Source organism: Macaca fascicularis, chromosome 9 (genome assembly GCF_037993035.2).
Source record: "Macaca fascicularis isolate 582-1 chromosome 9, T2T-MFA8v1.1".
In the NCBI taxonomy this organism is placed as follows: Eukaryota; Metazoa; Chordata; class Mammalia; order Primates; family Cercopithecidae; genus Macaca; species Macaca fascicularis.
In genome coordinates, this window is record NC_088383.1 from 104622394 (window position 1) to 104645808 (window position 23415).

The following is a 23415-nucleotide window of genomic DNA, read 5'->3' on the forward strand; positions in this document are numbered from 1 at the left end:
GCAATGGAGATTTCTGAGCTGGTGGTAATCATGTCTTCAAATGGGCTAGGGTTACATGGGCAGGCTCACTTTTTTTGTTTGTTTTGTTTTGTTTTGTTTTGTGTTTTGAGAAAGAGTCTTGCTCTGTGTCTCAGGCTGGAGTGCAGTGGTGCAATCTTGGCCCACTGCAACCTCCACTTCCTGCCTTCAAGTGATTCTTGTGCTTCAGCCTTCTGAGTAGCTGGGATTATAGGCATGTGCCACTATGCCCAGCTAATTATTGTATTTTTAATAGAAATGGAGTTTCACCATGCTAGCCAGGCTAGTCTCGAACTCCTGACCTCAAGTGATCTGCCCACCTCAGCATCCCAAAGTGCTGGGATTACAGGCATGAGTCACCTCTCCCAGCCATCACTTTGTAAAAATTGGTTGAACTATACATACATTTGGTTTATGCATTATTCTGTATTCATGTTTATACTTCAACAAAAAAGTTTACTTATAAAAAGATACTAGATTTTTCCAAATTAGATTGTCAACAATGGAAAGGTTTGATGACACCAAATGATGATATAAAAAAATGGGTACACTGCATTAGCAATGTAAACTGTTATAGCCTTTTTTGGAGGGCCATAGGTCAGTATCTATTAAGTTTTTATATGCATATGCCCCTTTATTCAGGTATTTAAGTTCTTCTTTTTTTTAATTTTTATTTTTACTTTTTTTGAGATGGAGTCTCATTCTGTCCCTAGGCTGGAGTGCAGTGCCGTGACCTCGGCTCACTACAACCTCAGACTCCCTGGTTCAAGTGATTCTCCTGCCTCAGCCTCCCGAGTAGCTGGGATTACAGGCATGTGCCATCATGCCCAGCTCACTTTTGTATTTCTAGTAGAGATGGGGTTTCACTATGTTGGCCAGGATGGTCTCAATCTCCTGACCTTGTGATCCACCCACCTTGGCCTTCCAAAGTGCTGGTATTACAGGCGTGAGTCACCCACCGTGCCCAGCCCAGGGATTTAACTTCTCGATAGCTACTCTGGAGAAATCCACATAAGTGTAGAAGAGGCAAATAAAAGCATATATATTGGAAAAAATGTAAATGTCTATCATTCCAGAGTGGATAAATAAACTATAATGCATTCGTTATGGAATACTCTGCAACAGCAAGAATGAGAATATTTATTTAGTGAAATGGAAATATCTCTAAGACAAATACATGAAAAAACCAAGTTATAGAACAGTACACAGAGCATACTGCCATTTACACTAAAAAAAGGCACATTTAAACTCTTTTAACCCAGTGTCTAATAAAAAGTTAAACAATGCTTGTGTGATAGTATGTATGTTGTGTGGTAGATTTTGAAAAAGAGTTCATAATAATTTCATGAAAAAAAATCTGCTCTGGTAGCAAAAGAACAGTGGCGAGAGATCTCTCAATACAATAATTACAAATTGAGCATTTTTTCATTTTTAAAAAATTAACCGAATACTTGTAGAATCATTTTCATCAGCTGAGACTTTTTAAAATTAAATTTTCCATTTCGCGATGGAACCTACAGCCTTCATGTAGATTCATGAAGTTATAGGAAATTGAGGGTACTCAGAGCAATCCTGTGTACCCTCAAAGGTAACACTTCGCAAAACTATCATACAATATCATGAGTGAAATAATGGCATTGATACAACCCATCAATCTTCAAATTTTCCCCAGTTTTATTTGTATGTGTGTGTATATTTAGTTCATGAAATTTTAATGCATGTGTAGTTTCATGTTTCCACCACCATGGTAAAGATACAGAGCAGTTCTGTCTCCCTGAAAATCTTTTTTCTTTTCTTTCTTTTTTGTTTTTTTGTTTGTTTGTTTGTTTGAGACAAAGTTTCGCTTTTGTTGCCCAGGCTGGAGTGCAATGGCCTGGTCTCAGCTCACTGCAACCTCCACCTCCCGGGTTCAAGCGATTCTCCTGCCTCAGCCTCCTATATACCTGGAATTACAGGCGCCCGCCACCACGCTCGGCTAATTTTTGTATTTTCAGTACAGACGAAGTTTCACCACGTTGGTCAGGCTGGTCTCAAACTCATGACCTCAGGGAATCCGCCCGCCTTGGCCTCCCAAGTGCTGGGATTACAGGCCTGAGCCACCGCGCCCGGAACTCTTGTCTTTTCATAATCAAACCCACCTTTCTTCTCCCACTCCTGCTCCCCAAGATGCAGTGTTTCTTTTTGTTGTTGTTGTTTGTTTTTGAGATGAAATCTCCCTCTGTTGCCCAGGCTGGAGTGCAGTGGTGCGATCTCAGCTCACTGCAACCTCCACCTCCTGGGTTCAAGCGATACTCCTGCCTCAGCCCCGCTCCACCCCCCTCACCAACCAGTAGCTGGGATTACAGGCATGCGCCACCACGCCCAGCTAATTTTTGTATTTTTAGTAGAGACGGGATTTCACCATGTTGGCCAGGCTGGTCTCGAACTCCTGACCTCAGGTGATCCACGCCCCCCTCGGCCTCCCAAAGTGCTGGGATTACAGGCGTAAGCCACTGTGCCCAGCCCCAAAGACATAATTTTAAACCATCATTAATTTTTATAATAAGCATGATAGGCCAGGCACGGTGGCTCATGCCTGTAATCCCAGCAATTTGGGAGGCAGAGGTAGATGATCACTTGAGGTTAGGAGTTCCAGACTAGCCTGGCCAATATGGTGAAACCCTGTCTCTACTAAAATTACAAAAATTAGCCGGGCATGGTGGCGCAGGCCTGTAATCCCAGCTTCTCAGGAGGCTGATGCAGGAGAATCACTTGAACAGAGGAGGTGGAGGTTGCAGTGAGCAGAGATTGAGCAACTGCATTCCAGCTTGGGCAACAGAGCCAGACTCTGTCTCAAACAAAATTTTTTCAAATGATACTCATGATTAATATAACTGTAATTTATCTAAATTATTGTTTACAAGCATTTATCTAAATAAATTGAATAAACAATGTCTACATGTTTAGTAGAAAACAAATGTTTAATAGCTCTGGCAGAATTCATCTTGCTTTTTAAGAGATTAATGAACAATGAATACATTGTAGAGGCTAGAAGTATGTTTTCACTTTGAAACCTTTATAAAATTTTTCTTTAGCCGGTTAGTATTAACAACAAGCGAAGAGGGGTTTCTACTCCTTTTCTTTTTTTCTTTGCTCTTCTTCCTCATTTCATCCTTTGGAGACTGTCTATAGTCCTACATTTTCTCCAGTTCTGAATCTGTGTAACTTTGACTCTATGGCAGAAACTGTTTATTGCTGACTATATGTTTGTTCTCTCTTCTCTCAAATAAACAGAACCCGAAATTTTTTACTGAGCACATATAGCCAAAAGATGACATTGCCCAGCCTCTTTTGCAGATGGCTGTGGCTATTCCAGGATCCCAGAAAATGGCAGCCACACATGAAGTTCTCTGAAGCAGAACTGCCCTGGATCTTTACTGTGGTGGTGCCCTCTCGGACTTTCTCCTGCCCTTCTGTCTCTGGCCTCTCATTTTCCCCCGAGGCTAGCCATGGAAACTAGAATTCCTCTTCCCCCAGGTGGGTCATAGAAGCCAGCAACAAAACCTAAAAATATTACTCTAACTTTCTCTTTCTCCCGGCCTTTCTGTATAAAAACTGGCCATAGGCCGGGCACGGTGGCTCACGCCTGTAATCCCGGCACTTTGGGAGGCCAAGGCGGGTGGATCATGAGGTCAGAAGATCGAGACCATCCTGGCTAACATGGTGAAACCCCGTCTCTACTAAAAATACAAAAAACTAGCCGGGCGAGGTGGTGGGCACCTGTAGTCCCAGCTACTCGGGAGGCTGAGGCAGGAGAATGGGGTGAACCCAGGAGGCGGAGCTTGCAGTGAGCCGAGGTTGCACCACTGCCCTCCAGCCTGGACGACAGAGCGAGACTCTGTCTCAAAACAAACAAACAAACAAACAAAAAAAACAACAAAAAAAAAACTCGCCATAAAGAAATGATCTGACCTGCCTCGTTTGACTGACTGTTCCAGATTGTTGAAATCCATTCCGAAGAGGCTTCTACCCCACATTTAGACTGTTGAATCCCATTCCAGACTGGGTCCTGTCCCACATCCGGAAGGAGGGAATGCATAGAGGTCAAAAAGAATCTAGATAGACAGCATTGCTGAGTTTCTCCCAGTCAGTCTATAGCATTAGATCATACTCTTTTTTTGACCCGTCATATTTCTACATGGCTGTCCATACTCGGTTGAACCTAAGCATAAAAGTGGACAATTTCCCCTGTATCTTTTATTTATTTTATTTATATTCACTTTTTAAGGGACAGGGTCTCACACTGTCACCCGAGCTGGAGCTCGGTGACACAATCACAGCTCACGCAGCCTCAAACTCCTGGGACCAGCATACCTGGCTAATTTTAAAATTTTTTGTACAGATGGAATCTTGCTTTGTTCCTAAGGCTGACCTTAAACTCTTGTCCCCAAGGCATACTCCCTCCTCAGCCTCCCAAAGTGCTGAGGTCACAGGCATGTGACACTGTGCCCAGCCTCCCCTTCAGGTCTTCATTCTGAAGTGTCCTGTGTACGTGTAAAACTGTGATCAAATAAATTTGTATGCCTTTTCTCTTATTAACCTGCCTTTTTTGTCAGCGATTTTCAGTGAAACTTCAGAGGACAAAGGGGAAGTTTTCATTGGCCCCTCCAGTTTTAGTGCTGTGAACAGGATACCAAAGCTGCTCTGCTCTTCTGGAAGCTGCAATGAAGGGAACCAAGGACCTGACAAGCCAGCAGAAGGGTAAGGAATTCTTACCAGTCAGGCTCCCGGCCTCTCTCCCTCTGTGGAATCTGGTAGAGCTGATGGTAAAATCACTGTTTGTCTCATATTCATCTCCAAAACCTTGATTAATGGGAAAAAAGGATTTGTGTGACTAGTTTTGTGTGTAGTGACTCTGGTGTCCTTTTTTGGTATGAATATTCACATTGTTCGGTCCCTTTCCTTCCAGAAATAGTCTTTGTCTTTCCGTGTTGTGCTGTCATAACGAAGGATGCCACAGGGTAGAACATGGGCCGAAACCCCCATAAACTGTTTGAGCTGGCACTGCAGATTGATCAGTTTTGCAGTTCTGTCTATAAACCTTGCTGTAGTCCGCAAAATAAAAACCAGATGAAGTTCTCCTATTGTCCTGTTTCATGTCCGTATAAGACCTTGACTTTTGAGAGCATTTTCTCTTGGTCCCTGCCCTTTTGGGGAGCGTGATTTTCAGGTCACATTAGGTGACCAGTCTAAAAATGGCTGGTCACGTAAGATTTTAAGCCGTATACTTTTTGTTCCAAATATGTCAAGCTCTCGGGGGAGTTTGTCTTAATAATTTCCATCTATAAGGGGCTCCTGTTGCCTGGTTAGCCTGGGAAAATTCCAATCCCAGGAGGGCCTCCCTGGTGCCAGTGGATTAACAGGTCTGTGACTGGTGGCCCCTGGCAAATTTGTGGGTTACTAGTGGCACCATATGCACAAACACCAGCCTTAATAGTCTGTGGCAACAAGAGTCTTTGTTATCTTAAGTCTACTTCTGAGTGAATTTTTGGGGATCATGGAGAGTGTCTCCTCTATATGCTCTCAAGGAACACCTCTTGTTTATATAGTAAAAACTTATTCTAAACCTGGAAAATTATCTCCTGGACTTTCCGTAAAGAGGCTTATTGTTGAGTCGCTACTGAAATTTGTAAACCATTGGAAATTCTAATCATCAGTGGCCAAAAGATGGATCTTTTAAATTAGAAAGAACCTTAATTTTCTTTTTAAAAGAAGATTTTAGAGATCTCTCATTCTAAATAATTGTCTTACTTGTATTTATGGGACAATCAAATTAAAGAAAGACACAATAGTGTCTTGGCTTAGAAATTCTCTTGACAAAATTAAAATGCAAAAATCTAACCCCAAACAAAATTAAAATCATTTGTACACTCAAACTGCCTGCTTTGAATTCCCTGTGGGATTTACAAAGAAGGCATTCCATCTTGTGGTATAGTGGCTAAGATTCTGTGCTTTCACACCTGTGGCCTGGGTTTGATTCCTTGTCAGAGAATCAGTCCCTGTAGTACATGTAAGCTCTTTAACTCAATAGCACAAACATTTATAAAACTTGGTTTAATATTTGTGTGACTCTTGACTTTTGGGGTGCCCATTTGTTATTGATGGACAAATGTCCACAAAAAAGGTAGACAGGATATCCACTGCAGCTGGAGTAAGAGACTAGAGGTGGGTTAGCTCTACCATGAAGCAGCAGCAGAAAGGAAAAAAATTTATCAACTATTTTTATATCTATCCATATAGCCATCCATCTATTCATCAATTTAAATAGTTACAGCTATTTTGGCATAAGTAGTTACAGCAAAAATTTTGGCAAATTTTTGTACAGATCAAAGTGTATTTAGTCTCTATTTTATTTATTTATTTACAGTCTAGAATAATTGCTCCATTATCACAGAAATGACATCTACATTTTTCTTAAGTTAAAGTTTGAGGCCTGGGCATGATGGCTCACTCCTGTAATCCCAGCACTTTGGGAGGTGGAGGTGGGCAGATTGCTTGAGCTCAGGAGTTCAAGACCAGCCTGGGCAGCATGGTGAAACCCCATCTCTACAAAAAATACAAAAATTAGCCAGACGTGGTGGTGGCATGGGCCTGTGGTCCTGGCTACTTGGGAGGCTGAGGTGGGAGAATCCCTTGAGCCTGAGAGGACAAGGCTACAGTGAACTATGATTGCGCCACTACTACTGCAGCTTGGGCAATAGAATGAGACCCTGTCTCGAAAAAGGAATAAAAATAAAATTTACATAAATAAATAAATAAATAAATAAATAAAGGTTAAAGTTTGAAAACTTAATTTACCAGTTATTTTTCTTATGTAATCAGTAATACATTACTTCTTTTCAGGTCTCAGTTTTGGATTGTAACTAACCACTGTTCTCTTTTGGAGGCATGGTGCCTTAATAAATGTATTATTTTGTCTACTAAACCATGTGTTTGTTGCCAACATGCAGTCTAGCAGTAAAGAAGCTAATTTTTTCACGAGTTTAAGATTATATTGAAAAATAGAATAGCTTATAACACTTTATGATATTATGTATTATACCAAACAGAGGTGAAACTAAATCAGTTTACAACCTCTTAACCTTTGCACAAATGCTATCATTTATTTATTCATTTGTGCATTACTTTACTTCATGGAAGGAATATATTTATCATTTATTTATTTTTCAAACAGAATTTCAAAAAATTTTTTTTAGAATATGCAGTGTTTATAAAACTACAACAGCAGCAGCAACAACAGTTTAAGAATAAGATTAGCCCACATATTATCAAAATAGCATTTTCAGGTCTGCTTTCTTACACCTTGTGAGAATGTACATTCTGGGTACTATCTTACTGTTTCAGTAAGTCTTGGAATTGTTTTGCAAAAGGACGACAGGAATGAAAAGAATCGTTAAGTTTTCATTGGAGACAGTTATTCTCCTCGGTTATCCCTGGAATCTGGAAATGTTATAAACTTGTTTAAATAAAAGGCTTATGCAATGATTCTTGTTATGCCTTTTTGATTTCTCCTGGAACTTCACTATAACAATATTTATTTTTTGTGAACGTTACTTAATCAGGAGTCATTTCAGTTAACTGAGACATACCCTCTTGTCTCTCCTTCCAATTCTGTCAGTATTTGCTTCATGTATTTTTGGGATCTGTGGTTAGGTGTTATATGTTTACAATTGTTATATTTTCCAGATGTTTTTATTATGATTAGATTTTTTATTATGATTAGATGTCCTTTTTATTATGATTAGATGTCCTTCCTTGTCTTAATGTGCCTTATCATAAAGTCTATTTCGTCTGATATTATATAGCCATTCCAGGTCTTTCATAGCAGCTATTTATGCATGCTATTCAACCTACAGTATATTTGAATCTAAACTGTGTTTCTTTTAGGCAATATGTAGTTAGATCTTGTTGTTGTTGTTTTTTTTAAATACATCCTGACAATTTTTGTCTTTTGATTGAATGGTAGTTCATTCACATTCAATGTAGTTATTGGTATGTTTGGATTTGTCTATTTTGCTATTTGTTTTCTATATGTCTTGCTTATTGTTTTTCCTCTGTTCCCCTTTTATTGCCTTCTTTTGTTTTAAATCAATATTTTAATTCATTTAGTGAGATATAATTCACATACCATTAAATTCACCCCTTTAAAGTATACAATTCAGTGATTTTTAATATATTTATAGAGTCATTATCTAATTTCAGAACATTTTAATCACTCCCAAAAGAAATCCTGTATCTATAAGCAGTCACTCCCATTTCCCTCTCCCTCATCCCCTGACAACTACTCATTTGTATTTTTGTTTGCTTGTTTGAGACAGGGTTTCATTCTGTCACTCCGGCTGAAATGCAGTGGTGTGATCATGGATCACTACAGCCTTGACCTCCCAGGCTCAAGTGATCCTTCTACCTCAGCCTCCTGAGTAGCTGGGACTACAGGTGTGTGACACCACATCCAGCTAATTTTAAAAAATTTTGTGCAGTCGGCGTCCCACTATGTGGCCCATGCTGGTCTCAAAGTCTTGGTCTCTAGCAATCCTCATGCCTTGGCATCCCAAAGTGTTGGTATTGCAGGTATGAACCACTGTACCCAGCTCATTTTTAAGTATATTTTTAAAGTTCATTTTTCAGTGGTTACTCTAGGGATTTTTATGTTTCTTGAACTTCATAACTTTAACTTAAAATCCACTTCAGGTTAATGGTGGTTTACTTGTGATACAATATGGCAACTTTGCTCCACTGTAGCTCAGTTCTCTCTTTGGTTTTGGTTGCAAAAGGCAGTCCTTTGGTTCCTATTTGTTCTTGCATTGCTGTGGTTTGAATATGGTTTGTCCCCACCAAAACTCATGTTGAGGCTTGGTCCCCAGTGTAACAGGTTGAGAGGTGGAAAGACTTTAAAAGGTATTTGAGTCATGAAAGATCTGCTCTTATGAAAGGATTAGTGCCATATTGTGGGAGTGAGTTCTGTCTCTTGCAGAACTGGATTAATTACTGAGAGAGCAGGTGGTTATAAAGTGAGGTTTCCTTTCATGTTTTGTCTCTTTTGCACGCGCCTGCTTGCCGTCGTCACGTGTGCTCCTGCCATGTGATGCCATCTGCTATGTTATGATGCAATGTGAGGTCCTTGTCGGATGTGGCTTCCCAGTCTTAAACTTCCCAGTTTCCAGAACCATGAGCTAAATAAACTTCTTTTTAAAATCAATTACCCAGTCTCAGGTATTCCATTATAGCAATGTAAAATGAACTAAAACATGCATATTCTTGCTGAGCGTGACAGATTACAAGCTTTATTCATCTTCTGACACTGAACCATTTCTGTAGCTAGTCATATAGTCACTAGCTGGTCAAGGTGACCATAGAGTGGTACTGTGTCCCTGCTCTTTGCCTAAGGAGAGGGAGGGAAACTGAATTTGCTGCTTGCTCAAAAAGTGCTCGGCCCTTTGCCTGAGTTGCAACCCACTGTATGGGTAGGCATGGGCCCTGTGGGATTTAGGCATAAGGAACTTAGGCAAATATTTTGATGTGCATTCTTCTTGCTGTTCTGTGAGTAATAAAGTCTTTTGTTTATGATGCAGGAATCTTGTGTCTTCTGCCTGTTTCCATGAAACAGTGTCAGGATAATGGTAAGCTTTAAGTAAGCTACAATTCCAAATCCTTCACCTTTTAAATTTGTTTTCAGCAATTCACCTAGCTATCTAGATGTGGTTCTCTGTGTTTATCTTACACACATTGTTCATTGAGGTTCTTGGATCTGCAGGTTATTTTATGTTTTTTGCAGTTGCAAGATTTAATCGAGTGAAAACACAGCTCCCATAAAATGGGAGGGGACCCAAAGGGGGTTGCCACTCCCTGCTTGAATGCCTCAGTTTATATCCCAATCATTGTCCCTCCTCCTGTGCTGTCAGGTGATGTATGATTTGACTATTTCTTTACCTCCTGCTTTAGCCTAATTTGTATTCTAGTGAACCCTCTTTACTACCTGATTGGTCCGGCTTGAGCCGAGTTACAAGCCCCGTGTTTAAAGGTGGGTGTGGTCACCTTTCCCAGCTAGGCTTAGGAATTCTTAGTTGGCCTAGGAAATCCAGCTAGTCCTCTCAGTCTCCCCTTTCAACAGGAAAACCCAAGTGCTGTTGGGGAGGTTGACCAACGACCGCTCTTAACTGCTTCCTGAATTGAGGCATAGTAGGGGTTGTGCAGTTGAGATTTCCTCAAGAGGGGTGCCTTTGATGTCATTAACGTCGGAGCACGGGCTAGCAGGCCAGTCCAGGGGTCTGCAGGAGATCTTAGTCATGGACTGCATGTAGGGCTCCATTTGAAGAACCATTTGTAGTTTTACAGCTTTGATTCTGGAAGAGACAAACTTAACAAGGAGGTTAAACATACAGGGATTGTAATGTATGGCCTGAAGTGCAGGGGCGTATAGGTGTGGGCGGTGAAAATGGGATTTTCTTTAGAAAAACTCCTATACGATGGGGCATCAATATTTCTGGGAAGTCGCGTTCTCCATAGAAGCTCTTGGTAAGGAGAGCTACTGGTAGTACAGTGGCATGGAGGAGGTGCAGTGAGAGTGAAAGGTTTGGTGAAGGGTTTTAAGTAATTTCCATTGGTTAGCTGCAGGCCAAAGCATTTTTCCTTCTTCGGTGGCTAGCCATCCTGACAGGAGAAAACTATGTCCTTGTGACGTTCACCATTCTATTTCTTCTGCTGAGTACTGGGGCTTGGTTTCCCAGAGGGAATTATCCCATACTAAGGTCCTTCTATAAGCATTTCTAATGGAGGGTCCTGCCTTGCAGCTCTTCTGGCTTCAATATCCGCTTGGCGGTTCCCTTCTATTTCCCTTTCCTTTCCTTTCTGATGACCCCAGCAGTGTAAGACTGCCACCTCTTTAGGTTTCTGTACAGCCAAGAATAATCTCCTAATGGCTTCCTGATGTTTGATAGGTGTTCCCTCGGAAGTTAGGAATTCTCTTTCTCTCCATATTGTTGCGTGGGCATGGAGGACTAGGTAAGCATACTTAAGAGTCTGTATATATATTTACCCTTTTTTTTTCTCCTAATTCTAGTGCCCTAGTGAGTGCTATTAGTTCTGCCAGCTGAGCGCTAGTTCCTGGAATGAGGGGATTACTTTCAAGTATTCCATTATTACTGACCACTGCATCCCCTGCTTTTCGAAGTCCGTTTTCTACAAAGGAACTTCCATTAGTATGTAAGTTGAGGTCGGGATCAGTCAAGGGAACCTCTAGAAGGTCCCCTCAAGTGGCGTAGGTTTGAGCAATCACCTGTTGACAGTTATATTCTATCTTTTCTTTATTATTTGGAAGAAATGTGGCTGGGTTAAGAGTTGCACAAGTGCGCAGTCGCAGCACTGGCCCTTTTAGTAATAGAGCGTGATATTTAAGCAAATGGTTGTCTGACAGCCACAAGTCTCCTTTAGCAACGAGTATGCCGTTCACATCATGAGATGTCCACACAGTAAGATCTCTTCCCTGTATTATTTTAACTGCTTCAGAAACTAAGACTGCTACTGCCACCACTACCCGTAAACAATGAGGCCAACCCTATACCACTACATCAGTTTCCTTACTTCAATATGCCACGGGTTGCAAGCTGGTCTCTCGGACCTGTGTAAGGATTCCTGGAGCTATTCCTCTTTTTTCTGTGACATATAAAGAAAAGTCTTGCCCCGTTGGCAAGCTTAACACTGGGGATTGGGTTAGGGCCTTCTTTAGGGCCTGGAAAGCCACTTCTGCTTCAGGTGTCCTTCTTACTAAATGGGTATTGGCTTTCTGAGTTTCTTTAATTAGTGTATATAATGGCCTGGCTATTTCACCGTACCTGGGAATCCATATTTGGCAGAGAAACCTGTTATGCCAAGAAACCCTCTTAGTTGCTTTAGGGTTTGGGGATGAGGATAAGCCAGTATAGGCTGGATACATTCCTTACTGAGGGCCCTGGTGCCTTTGGATAATTTTAGCCCTAAGTATTTAACCTGCTGTGAGCAGAGTTGAGCCTTTGGTTTGGAAACCTTATAGCCACAGGTGGCGAGGAAATTTAAGGGTGGCTTGATGGCACAAGGTTTCTGAACAGGCGGCTAAAAGTAAATCATCCATGTACCAAAGGACAAGAATGTGCAGGTGTGAGAACTGGCTCAACTCTTGGGCTAATGCTTGGCCAAGTAGATGGGGGCTATCCCTGAACCCTTGGGGTAAAAACAGTCCAGGTGAGTTGAGACATTGGGTTCGAAGGATCTTCAAAGGCAAACAAGAATTGAGAGTCAGGATGTACAGGGATGTAGAAAAAGGCATCCTTAAGGTCCGGGACTGTAAACCACTCTGCTTCCTCTGGTATTTGGGAAAGCAGAGTATAAGGGTTAGGTACAACCGGGTATCGAGGGACAACGGCCTCACTGATAATCCTGAGATCTTATACTAACTTCCACTGTCCGTTGGGTTTCTGTACTTCTAAAATTGGAGTATTGCAGGAGCTATTGCATGGTTTTACTAGGCTTTGGATTTTTAGTTTCTTAATATTTTGGAGTCCTTGTTGGGCCTCGGGTCTAAGGGGGTACTGCCTTTGGTAGGGAAAGGAGGCAGAATCCTTTAGTTTAACTTGAACAGGATGGGCATTCTTTGCTTGTCCATATTGCCCTTCTGTTGCCCAAACTTCAGGATTAATTCCTTCCTCAAGCACGGGGCAACAAACAGGTGTTCCTTCTCCTATGTTCAGGTGTATAATTGCCCTGCTTTTGCTAGAATATCTCTCCCTAACAAGGGAGTGAGGCTTTCAGGCATAATTAGAAAAGCATGTGAAAAGAGTAAAGTTCCCCAGTCACAACTTAATGGCTGGGAGAAGTATCTAGTGACTGGCTGTCCTAGGACCCCTCGGATAGTGACAGATCTGGAGGACAGTTGTCCGGGACAGGAGAGTAAGACTGAGAAGGCTGCGCCAGTGTCCAGGAGACAGTTAGCCTCCTGGCTGTCAATGGTCAAGCATACCCGGGGCTCTGTGAGGGTGACGACATGGGCTGGTGCTTGCCCTGGGCACCCCCATTCAGGCTGCTGGATCATCTGGTTAGTGGCTTCTGACTCAGAGGACTTTCATCCCCTGGGGCAGTGGGCCTTCCAGTGATTCCCTTGACATAAAGGGCATGGACGAGAGGGCAGCTTATTTCTATTTGGACAATCTTTTGTAAAGTGTCCTTGTAGACCACACTGGAAGCAAGCCCTATTAGGCATTCGATGTGCTCAGCCTTTCCGTGTTCCAGAGCCTCCAAAGTCCGCTTGCCTGACTGAGGGCCATGACTGAAGCAGTGGCCTTTTTCTTATCTTGTTTGTCCCGTTCCACCTGCTCCTCCTGATCTTTATTATAAAAAACTGAGGTTGCCAAGTTCAATAGGGTTTTTAAGTTTTGCTCTGGGCCTAAGGTGGACTTTTGAGGTTTTTTTCTAATGTCTGCAGCTGACTGAGTAATAAACTTATCCTTTTAGATTAGTTGGCCTTCATTAGAGTCAGGTGACAGAGAGGTATGCTTCCTCAATGCCTCCCTTAGTCTCTCCAGAAAGGCAGTAGGATTTTCTTCCTTTCCCTGTGTTATAGTGGACATCATTGAATAGTTTATAGGCTTCCTCCTAGTTTTCCTTAGTCCTTCTAGCATGCAAGTTAGCAAATTTCTGCCACACCTATCTCCATATTCTGATTCTGAGTCCCGGTGAGGGTTTACACTGGGAACTGCCTGCTGGCATGTGGGGAACTGTTCTCTTTCCTCTGTTGTCATCCTATCATTGACCTGACTGAGACACCAGAGATCGCCAAACTCTCGAGCTGCAGTTAGGGCGGCACTTCTCTCATTTGAGGTTAGAGTTTGATCTAGCAGTAACATTTTATCTCTCCATGTCAGATTAAAGAATTATCCTAACCCTTGTGAAACATCAATATAGCCATCAGTGTTATTTGATAATTTACCTAGGTCTATTTTAATTTGCTTTAAGTCTGACAGGGAAAAAGGTTCATACACTCTTACTGGGCCGAATTCTCCAGAATACATTTTGGGGTGTTTTTGCCTTATGGCATCTGAAAAAAAAAAAAAACAACACAGGGATGCCAGCACCCCTAGTCATTTTCCGATAAGCATTAGTCCTAGAGCGTCCTCTATGGTCCTAATGCTTATTCCTTTCCAGGGTGCGTAACCACCCATGGACCTCTGCTTATCGGATTAGTTACGCTCACTGATGTAGCAGTCCTCCACCCCTTTTCCTGCCTTTCTTGACCACAAAGAAAGGGGTCCAGGCTGCTGGATTCTAGCGGTCCTTTACCAGGGTGCCCAACATTGCCTTTGTGCTCAAGGGTGAGTCCTAGAGCTGGGCTGGGTTCCTGGGTATTTCATAACAACCCAGTTGCCCCATCAAGATACATTCCAATAAACAACGGTTCTTATGCAAATTCGTGTCAGAGAGGGTGTAGGTAACCTTTTGAGTCGGGATTGAGATAGAGTTTTTTGATTCTGTAAGTGCTTTAAGGCTTGGCTGAGTGCAAACAGTTCTAACGTTTGAGCAAACCAATTATTAGGCAATTCTCCTAACTGCTTCCACAAGAGTCTCCCTATCAATTACTGAATACCCATCGTGTTTTTTTCTCAGTCACCTGGGAGGGACCATCTATAGTCCTGTCCTGAAGGGAGTTCCTGCTAGGTCTGGTTGGACCTTTGTATGATAATTAAGATTTAAATCCCCTGTTAGGAAATCTGCTGGGTTAAGGGAATTTTCAGTGGTTAAGGTTAAATCACCTTTTTTAACAGAATAGCCCCATACAAGTAAGATTCGAGTTAGTAAGCTACCTTTTTGCTTTTTTGACTTAGGATAATTCTGAACTGGTGAGGTATGCTCACAATGAGGTTTCCGCTAAAAGTCATTTTTCTACTTTATTCTGTTAGCAAAGCAGTTGCTGCTACAGATTGAATGCATTTGGGCCCATCCGCAGGTTACTGGATTAAGGATTTTTGATAGGAAGGCTGCGGGTTGTCAGTGGTCTCAGTGTTTTCAGGCTATGCCCTTGTTTACACTGACAACAAGATAGTATTGGAGTGTTATAGGGTCACGGAGAAGACCCTCAATTATCAATTATAAGTTTTAAATTTACCCTGACTTTTAAAGGAATAGGGCACACTGTTTTTTCTTTAGTACTTCTATCTTTCTCTTTCTTTCTCTCTTTGACTCCCTCTTTGTCTCTCTTTCTCTCTCTTTTCTCCTAGCCCTTTACAAACTTGGGGCCCTGGCAAGGGTGGTAGGGAACAGGTCCCACATAACTGCCCATGTCGAGAGCTGTATGCCTAAATTGGGAGGGACACCAGGGACAAGACTCCCTGGGTTCATAGCCTAGGGGTCTAAGGATGCAGTGTAGAGCTCCCTTAGATGCCTTTGGAGATACAACTTGCTAAAGCAAATCAAAGTCCGAACCATTAGTACCTAGGAGGCAAGGATGGAAGTAGATTCAGAGGTAAGGAGAATTTTGGGGCTACACTCTCAACCAGCTAACTCCAGGAGTTCGGGATGACAGCTTTATGCCTCTAGTCAGCTTCCCCAGGAAAGTTGAAAGTGGAAGCTGGTTCTAGGCAGAACAACGCTCTCAACCCACAAGGATTGGGGGTTGTTAGAAAGCCCTTTCCCAGGCTGGGCACAGTGGCTCACACCTGTAATCCCAGCACTTTGGGAGGCTGAAGCTGGCGGATCACGAGGTCAGGAGATTGATACTATCCTGGCTAACACAGTGAAACTCTGGCTCTACTAAAAATACAAAAAATTAGCCGGGTATGGTGGTGGGCGCCTGTAGTCCCAGCTCCTCGAGAGGCTGAGGCAGGAGAAGAGCATGAACATGGGAGGTGGAGCTTTCAGTGAGCCAAGATTGCACCACTGCACTCCAGCTTGGGTGGCAGAGCAAGACTCTGTCTCAAAAAAACAAAAACAAAAACAAAAACAAAAACCCTTTCCCAGACAGCTTCACACCTGAGTGTTAAGTCCCGCAGCCACACTAATCATTTTTTACCGGCCGACAGGTGCCTGGTATTTTCCTCCAATTCTAAGGAAGGATAGGACAGAATAGCAAGCGAAAGTAGTCCAATATTACTCACCGCTTTGGATGTCCCTTCGTGGTTGCCAAAATGTTACCGGTGGGGGGCTCCTTGTTCTTAGAGCTCCCAAGATGGTGGTGGGTCACTTCTAAGAGGGCGGCAAGCCTCTTATTCTCTGACCTGGGGTTCTTGGCCTCACAGATTCCAAGGAATGGAATCTTGGGCCATGTGGTGAGTGTTATAGCTCTATTAGAAGCTGTGGGTCACGGAAGAGAACCATGGAAACCAGCGACTAGTGTTCAGCTCAGGATGAACCAGGGCACTTAGCCATGCAGGAACAATGGTGAGCCTTTAGCCTGATTGGGAGCAGCAGTGGGTACCTTGCTGGATCAGGAGTGCAGCGGATACCCTGCTGGATCCAGAGGGGTGGAAGTCAGTGGCAGGTCTGCGACGGTAGCAAACAGCAGTGGTGGATGGCAAGTGGAAGCTCAGCTCAAGCCGTAACAAACATGGACCAGAAGAGTGTGCAGTTGCAAGATTTAATAGAGTGAAAACAGAGCTCCCATAAAATGGGAGGGGACCCAAAGGGGGTTGCCCAGGTTTAATTTTTAAAAGTAAAATTTGAGAAGTTTTGGGTCTTTATTTCTTCCAGTATGTTTCTGCTCATTTTTTCTCTCTCCTCTTTGTCTGCAACACTTCTTATATGTATGTTGGGACACTTTAAATGGTCCCATAGATCTCTGAGGCTCTATTTATTTTTCATCAATCTATTTTCTCTCTGTTACTTGGATCAGATACTTTCTATTGATATATTGTTAAATTAACTGATTCCTTCTTCTGATACCTTCAATCTATTATACTTTTGGGCCCATCTAGTGAATTTTTCATATCAGTTATTTTGCTTTTCTTCTCCAGAATTTTTATTTGGTTCTTTGCTATGGCTTTTGTTTCTTATTGATATTTCCTATTGCTGGATCATTATATTTTTCTTTGATTTTTGAACATCATAATAACTTCTTGAAATCTCTGCTAAATCCTATATATCTGGCCCCATTCAAAGTCAGTTTGTAATGACTTCTTTATTCCCCCTCTGTGAGTATGGGTCATACTTTCATAGTTTTTTGCGTATCTAGTGATTTTTAATTAAATACTGGTCATATGAGCTAATATGGCAACTCGGGGTTCTGTTTTATTTTTCTGAGGATTGTTGTTTTCTAGCAATTTGTCTGGGATTAAACTGCAGATTCTCTCTTCTCTGTGGTGTGTAGCTACTGATACCTCTGCTCAGCTTTTTATTCTTAATTTTTAGCTTGACTTTCTGCCAGTTGCCCTCATGTCTGCTTTAGTTTAGTGGACAGCCTGTACTTTAGGAGAGGCTGTGTTAAAAAATCTGAGTCTATAAGGATTCTACCCCATTCTGCTCAATCTGTTTGTGAGTTAGGGAATGTTTTCAGAGTTATAGCCAGTTCTCAAATCTCTGGCTTTTACTTTTTGCTAGACTCTCTTGGATTTCCACTATACACAGGTCAGAGAGAGAGATGTGGAGTGCTTATATCTTCTCAGATAATTCCATTAAATTTTTGGTTGGTCCACTTCTCATCCCAACTGGAACTACAAACCGTGGGGTTTTCCCCATTCACGTCTGACTAAGTCTGCCACATTTAGCTGGCAAAAGTGGTTTTCTCTTCCCACCTTGGGTTGAGCCTGCCCTCTCTGGAGGAGAGCTGCTGGTTTTTATAGCTGAACCACCACTCGTGCCAAGCTGTGTCCATGTTATGGGTAGAGAGGAATGGGGAGTCATCCCTGGCAAACAGGTCATAGTTTCCATTATTTTTACCCAAAGTTTTGGAGACTTTTCATGAATAAATGCTTTTCAACTTGTTGTCTGCCTTTACTCAATTTCTGGTGCACTGAAATGGCTGTGTTTGATAATAGAAAACTTCTCTCCCTTTAGATCACTTTACCCTCTTCTATTTATAATGTTCATAAACATATCATCTACATATACTAGAACCACAGTGTGTTATGACTTTTGCTTCTTTTATCAAATATAATTTTAAAAGCTAAAGAGAAGGAAAGCTTGTTATATTTATTCATATTTTTGTTGTGTTCTTCCTTTCTTCTTGTCTTCCAAAAATTCTTTTTTTTTTTTTTTTTGAGACGGAGTCTCGCTCTGTCGCCCAGGCTGGAGTGCAGTGGCGCGATATCGGCTCACTGCAAGCTCCACCTCCCGGGTTCACGCCATTCTCCCGCCTCAGCCTCCGAGTAGCTGGGACTACAGGCGCCCGCCACCACGCCCGGCTAGTTTTTTGTATTTTTAGTAGAGACGGGGTTTCATCATGTTAGCCAGGATGGTCTCGATCTCCTGACCTCGTGATCCACCCGCCTCGGCCTCCCAAAGTGCTGGGATTACAGGCTTGAGCCACCGCGCCCGGCCCCAAAAATTCTTATTTAACATTTCTTTTCTGCATAGAAAAGTCCTGCAACTATTCTTTTAGGATAGATATGCTAGTGATAGATTCTCTTCATTTTCCTTCATCTGAGGCTGTCTTAATTTTCATTTCATTCCTCAAGAATATTTGTGCTAGATATAGGATTCTGTGTTGACAATTCTTTTATTTTAGTAGTTGAAAAATACTGTGCCATTTTCTCTGGCCTCTGTGGTTTCTGATAAGAAAGCTACTGTGAGTCAAATTATTTTTCCTTCTATAGGTAAAGTGCTGTTTCTCTCTCTCAACTTTCAAGATATTTTATTTGTCTTTAATTTTCAAAAGTTTGATGATTGATCTGTCTTGGTGTATTTTGGGGGGTTTATCTATGGGAGGGTTCACTCAGTTTCTTGAATTTTTAGGTTTTTGAGTTCCCAGTATCATCTCTGCACACTGGGTCCTGAGCGACAGAAGTGACCGCCAGAAGTGATGCTTTTTCCCAAATTCATCCTTTTGAACTTTGTGCTCCCAGAGAAGTGGCACCACCTTCAAACTCAGGTCAGGGTCACTGGCTCACTGCTATCTCCAGTTTAGAATTTAAAATCCGGAGAGCTCCCAAGAACATGAAGCTCCTTCGTCAGTGTTTCCACAGTAAATTATGCCCCAGATCAGGTTCAGAAGTTGATGAAATGCCAATTTGTTCCATGTAGTCCAAGCAGTCTAGTCAGGTTATGAGATTTGTTTGGACAAAACATGGTGCTCTAACATTTGGAGATTCACAGTGTGACCTCTTGATTTGAGTCATAGTTTTGGTACACTGAATTTTCCCATTTATTTGAGGAAAAGAAAAGGAGAGACTCATTTAATCAAGACCAACTCTTGTATTATTAACAAGCCTAGACAACCTCCAAAACATAAGGCTTCCATTCATATTTGTTCTCTAGAAATTTTTTCTCTGTATCTGAGAATGGTGGTCAAAATTCAGTCTAGAGATGACCTCAAGGTCTCTACCTCCTGTTTGGAAGTTGTCTAGGAAATCCCTTTGATAACTTACATGAGATTCATATTTTAGAATCATAAAGATTTGTTTCATTTATTACCCATTTCTTTGTGGAAATAATTCCCTCACTTGTCAATCAGTTATAAGAAGGACTCAAAATGTGCTGTGGGAAGAATGCAATCTCTCTACCTCCAAACTCACCATTTGCTTGTGACATCAATGTTTTAACTCCTTTAAGCATGTGTATTTTCTTATTCTTCTAACCTACAAGTGATGTATGCTTGCGTTACTTTTCTCCTGGTTATTTACAACTAATTGTGGAGTAAATGAATTTAGCCATGTTTAAAAAATTTTAAGATGTCAGCAGGCAAGTGATAGAGGTTGTTTAATAGAAGTTGTCTTAGCAGCATGTTAAAAATAATGCTGAAATAATATCATCTACCTAAATGGTTGCTCCTAGCAGTCTGATGCCAAAATCTAAACAAATCAAGAATTTTTATATTTGGAGTGATGGTTGTACAAACATCACAGTATTCACATAAATATGTTGTATAAGTTAAATTATTTAAGTTTATTATTAAGTTATTATCCTTCCAATCCAAAATATTTTTTAAATCCTAAGACAACTTCATTGTAGTTTTAGTTATTACAAACGAGAGCAATCTTTAGCAAGTTTGGAATATGAAAATAATAGCTTATTTAGGCTATCTAACTGTTGAATTTGTTTCATATTTCAGTTCACCCTTGAACAATGTGGGGGCTATGGGCACTGACCCTCATCAAAAATTAGCATGTAACTGTTGCCTTCCCCAAAACTTATCTATTAATAGCCTATTATTGGCCAGAAGTCTTACTGATAACATAAACAGTTGATTAATACTTATTTTATATGTCGTATGTATTCTATTTTGTATTTTTATAATTAAGTAAGCTAAGTAAAGAAAAGCTTATTAAGAAAATTGTAGGGAAGAGAAAATATATTTACAGTACTGTACTGTATTTATGGATACTGTAAGTTTATGTTGTCTGTTTATAAGGTGAATTGTCCATCTGAAATGGTGGGCAGCTGCAGCTGCAGACCTCAATTTATGGTACATGTCAAGCAATTCACCTTTTTCTTGTAATGGCATGATTTTTCTCTGCTTCTTGGGAGCACTTCCAGCATCACTAGTGGCACTTTATATGGATCCCACGGTGTTATTCAAGGTTTATAGTATTGCACTAAACACAATGAAAAATATGTGAGAGCCACGAGAGATCAGTTTTTACGGTGACACACAATTTACTGGAAAGATGAACTGCTCACACAGAGATGATTATCATCACACGGTGTTTTAAGCGGATGCTTGCAAGACTTGAGCTCCCCACAATGGTAACAGAAGGTAGCTATGAAATCATTACAATAGTACAGTATGTTCTACAGTGAATTTTATGAAGTTATGATTTAATACTGCATCTTTATGTTTATTTCCATTTCTCTCAACTGCATATGGCACTATGTATAGTCTATGTTTGTGTAAGTTTTGATAAATTTTAACTTTTTATAATAGTTACATATGTTTTGTTAGTAAATGATAAAATAGACTAATATCTACATATATTTTATGCATTCATGACATACCTAACTTTTTCTTAATATTTTCAATATTTCTAGGCTAGATGGTTCATCTGCATGTTTTTTCAAATTGTTGCAAATTTCTAAAATTTTTTAAAAATGTATATATTTTTTGAAATCCACATATAAGTGGACTCTCAAAGTTCAAACCTGAGTTATTCAAAGGTACTTGAATTCTCTCCCGCCTTTCTCTTTCTGTCCTTAAACACATCAACTATCCTAGCATTTTAAATGGAGTTCCTACCAATTATATTCAGAGAAACACAGTATGAAGCATGAAAATTACCTATATGGAAAGTGACTTATCACTTCATAGAGATTTTTTAAAAGTAATTTCCTTGAACTTTACTGGGAAGGAGGTTCTATGCAAAAATTTTATTTCCTGGCGTACTCAGTCTTAAGCTGCTGTATGTGTTACGCTTCTTACCAAAGTTCAGGAGGACACTATCTGTTTCCTCAGGATGGTGTCAAAATGGAGTGTTGGCAGTGTTCCTTATGTGAAGTAAAGAGATAACAGCTAAAAAGCTAATTAAAATAGAGTAGACTTGCTTTAAGGAAGTGGGCAAAACCTTTTCCTTCCCAGAAAAATTTCCTACTCCCACCCACTGCAGAGACTTGAAACAATAGAGTCAGCAATAAGAATGGCAACTTTATGTTCCCTTTTATGAAATTTCTAATTTTGTTTCCTTAAGTCTCTACCTCACTCTGTGTTGTCTTGGGTAGTCAAGAATTGACAAATGCTTATTTTCCTAGTAGTGGTACATTTAAAAACAATCTCCCCTCCTCTAATGTTCCTTTTCAGAAGCTTTATTCCAGCCAAGAGTGACTTTATGTTGGGAGGATCTTAAGACAATAACAGCGAGATAGCCCTAGAGGAAATAATTGCCTTTTGTTTCATGAATTTCTCTGACTTAGTGATATCCTGATTCCTGATTTGTAACAAGTCAGAAACACTGAAATCTCCACTTAGGAACATGAATAATATTTTCCCTAATTCACTGGATTTGATTATTACACACAGAAGTTATTCTTCCCAGTATTTCTTTCTTTCTTTTTGAGACAGGTTATCACTCTGTTGCCCAGACTGGAGTGCAGTGGCAAGATTACAGTTCATTGCAGCTTCAATCTCCTAGGCTCAAGTGATCTTCCCACCTCAGCCTCCTGAGTAGCTGGGAGTGCAGCTACGCGCCACCACACCTGGTTAATTTCTGTTTTTTTTTTCATTACAGACAAGGTCTCGCCATGTTGCCCAGGCTGTTCTCAAACTCCTGAGCTCAAGTGATCTTCCTGTCTCAGCCTCCTGAAATGCTGAGATTACAGGTGTGAGCCACTGTGCCCAGTCCCAGTATTTCCCACTATAATCAAATGGTGCCACCACCATTGGCTTATATTTCTACATTAAAAGGAAAGTGAAAAGAGAAAGGACAAAGAATCAGTCATAAACTTGGGCATGATTACTGGGTCATCAAAAATGTTACAGCATATAAAGACAAAAGAGTAAGTTGTTGAAAAAGTAAAGTTCAGTGAAAAATAAAAGGAAATAATGGGAAAAAACTATGACTTTATTAGAAACTGATATATAATTAGAATGTAGATTTTTGGTGAGGGATTAGTGGTAAGAAAATAATTGTAAGTAAACTTGTGTTATTTATTTATACCCATTCTTAATTTTAAAAAGATATGTGGTGGTAAATATTTATGTAAATGTCTTCCTAATTGAAAAACACAATGAAAGAAAAATAGTGGCATTTCTTTTTAACAGTGTTATGTTTAACAATGGAATTGCTTCCTATCTGTCTGGAAAAGTGAAGGTATACTAATACCTCACACTTGTATAACCTTTGTAATTACAGAGCATTTTCTCATTCTTTTGATTTTCATAATAGCTTCATTAGGTCAATAGATCTTACTCTATTATGAAGGTGGGGAAACAGCCCGTGCTGCTAAGGACTTGCCTAAAGTGGAGTCATTAATAATTATCAGCACCAGAACTAGAGTTCAAGTCTCCTCTTATTTAGGATTTTTCTTCCACTGTTTGGACTCTCAGGTAACTTTTCCAAGATCTTTTCCAGTTTCTCTAGTTTTAGCTAATATATAAACATGTCATAATATTTTTATAGCCAAACAGTGCTGTCTGAGATTTTAAATCTTGAAATTTGAGAATGCCTGAAGGCTAGTGTGCTGGATATTCTCTATTCATTCTCCATCCTCCTCCGCCCTGCTCTGGGTCCTGGGAGACTGGCCAGAGTGAACTGC

At 40.7% G+C, this 23415-nt stretch overlaps 1 protein-coding gene across 4 annotated transcripts in view; it reads left to right on the top strand.

The window, feature by feature from the left end:
- The window catches only part of ENTPD1 (ectonucleoside triphosphate diphosphohydrolase 1), a 206512-nt gene that overhangs the window by 11202 nt on the left and 171895 nt on the right, over positions 1-23415 (top strand). For all 4 annotated transcript variants that reach the window (XM_074002284.1, XM_045362158.2, XM_045362157.2 and 1 more), the window contains exon 2: positions 4614-4758. In XM_074002284.1, the coding sequence (XP_073858385.1) occupies positions 4722-4758 (37 nt within the window). In that variant the 5' untranslated portion in view covers positions 4614-4721. The remainder of the gene's footprint in view (positions 1-4613; positions 4759-23415) is intronic.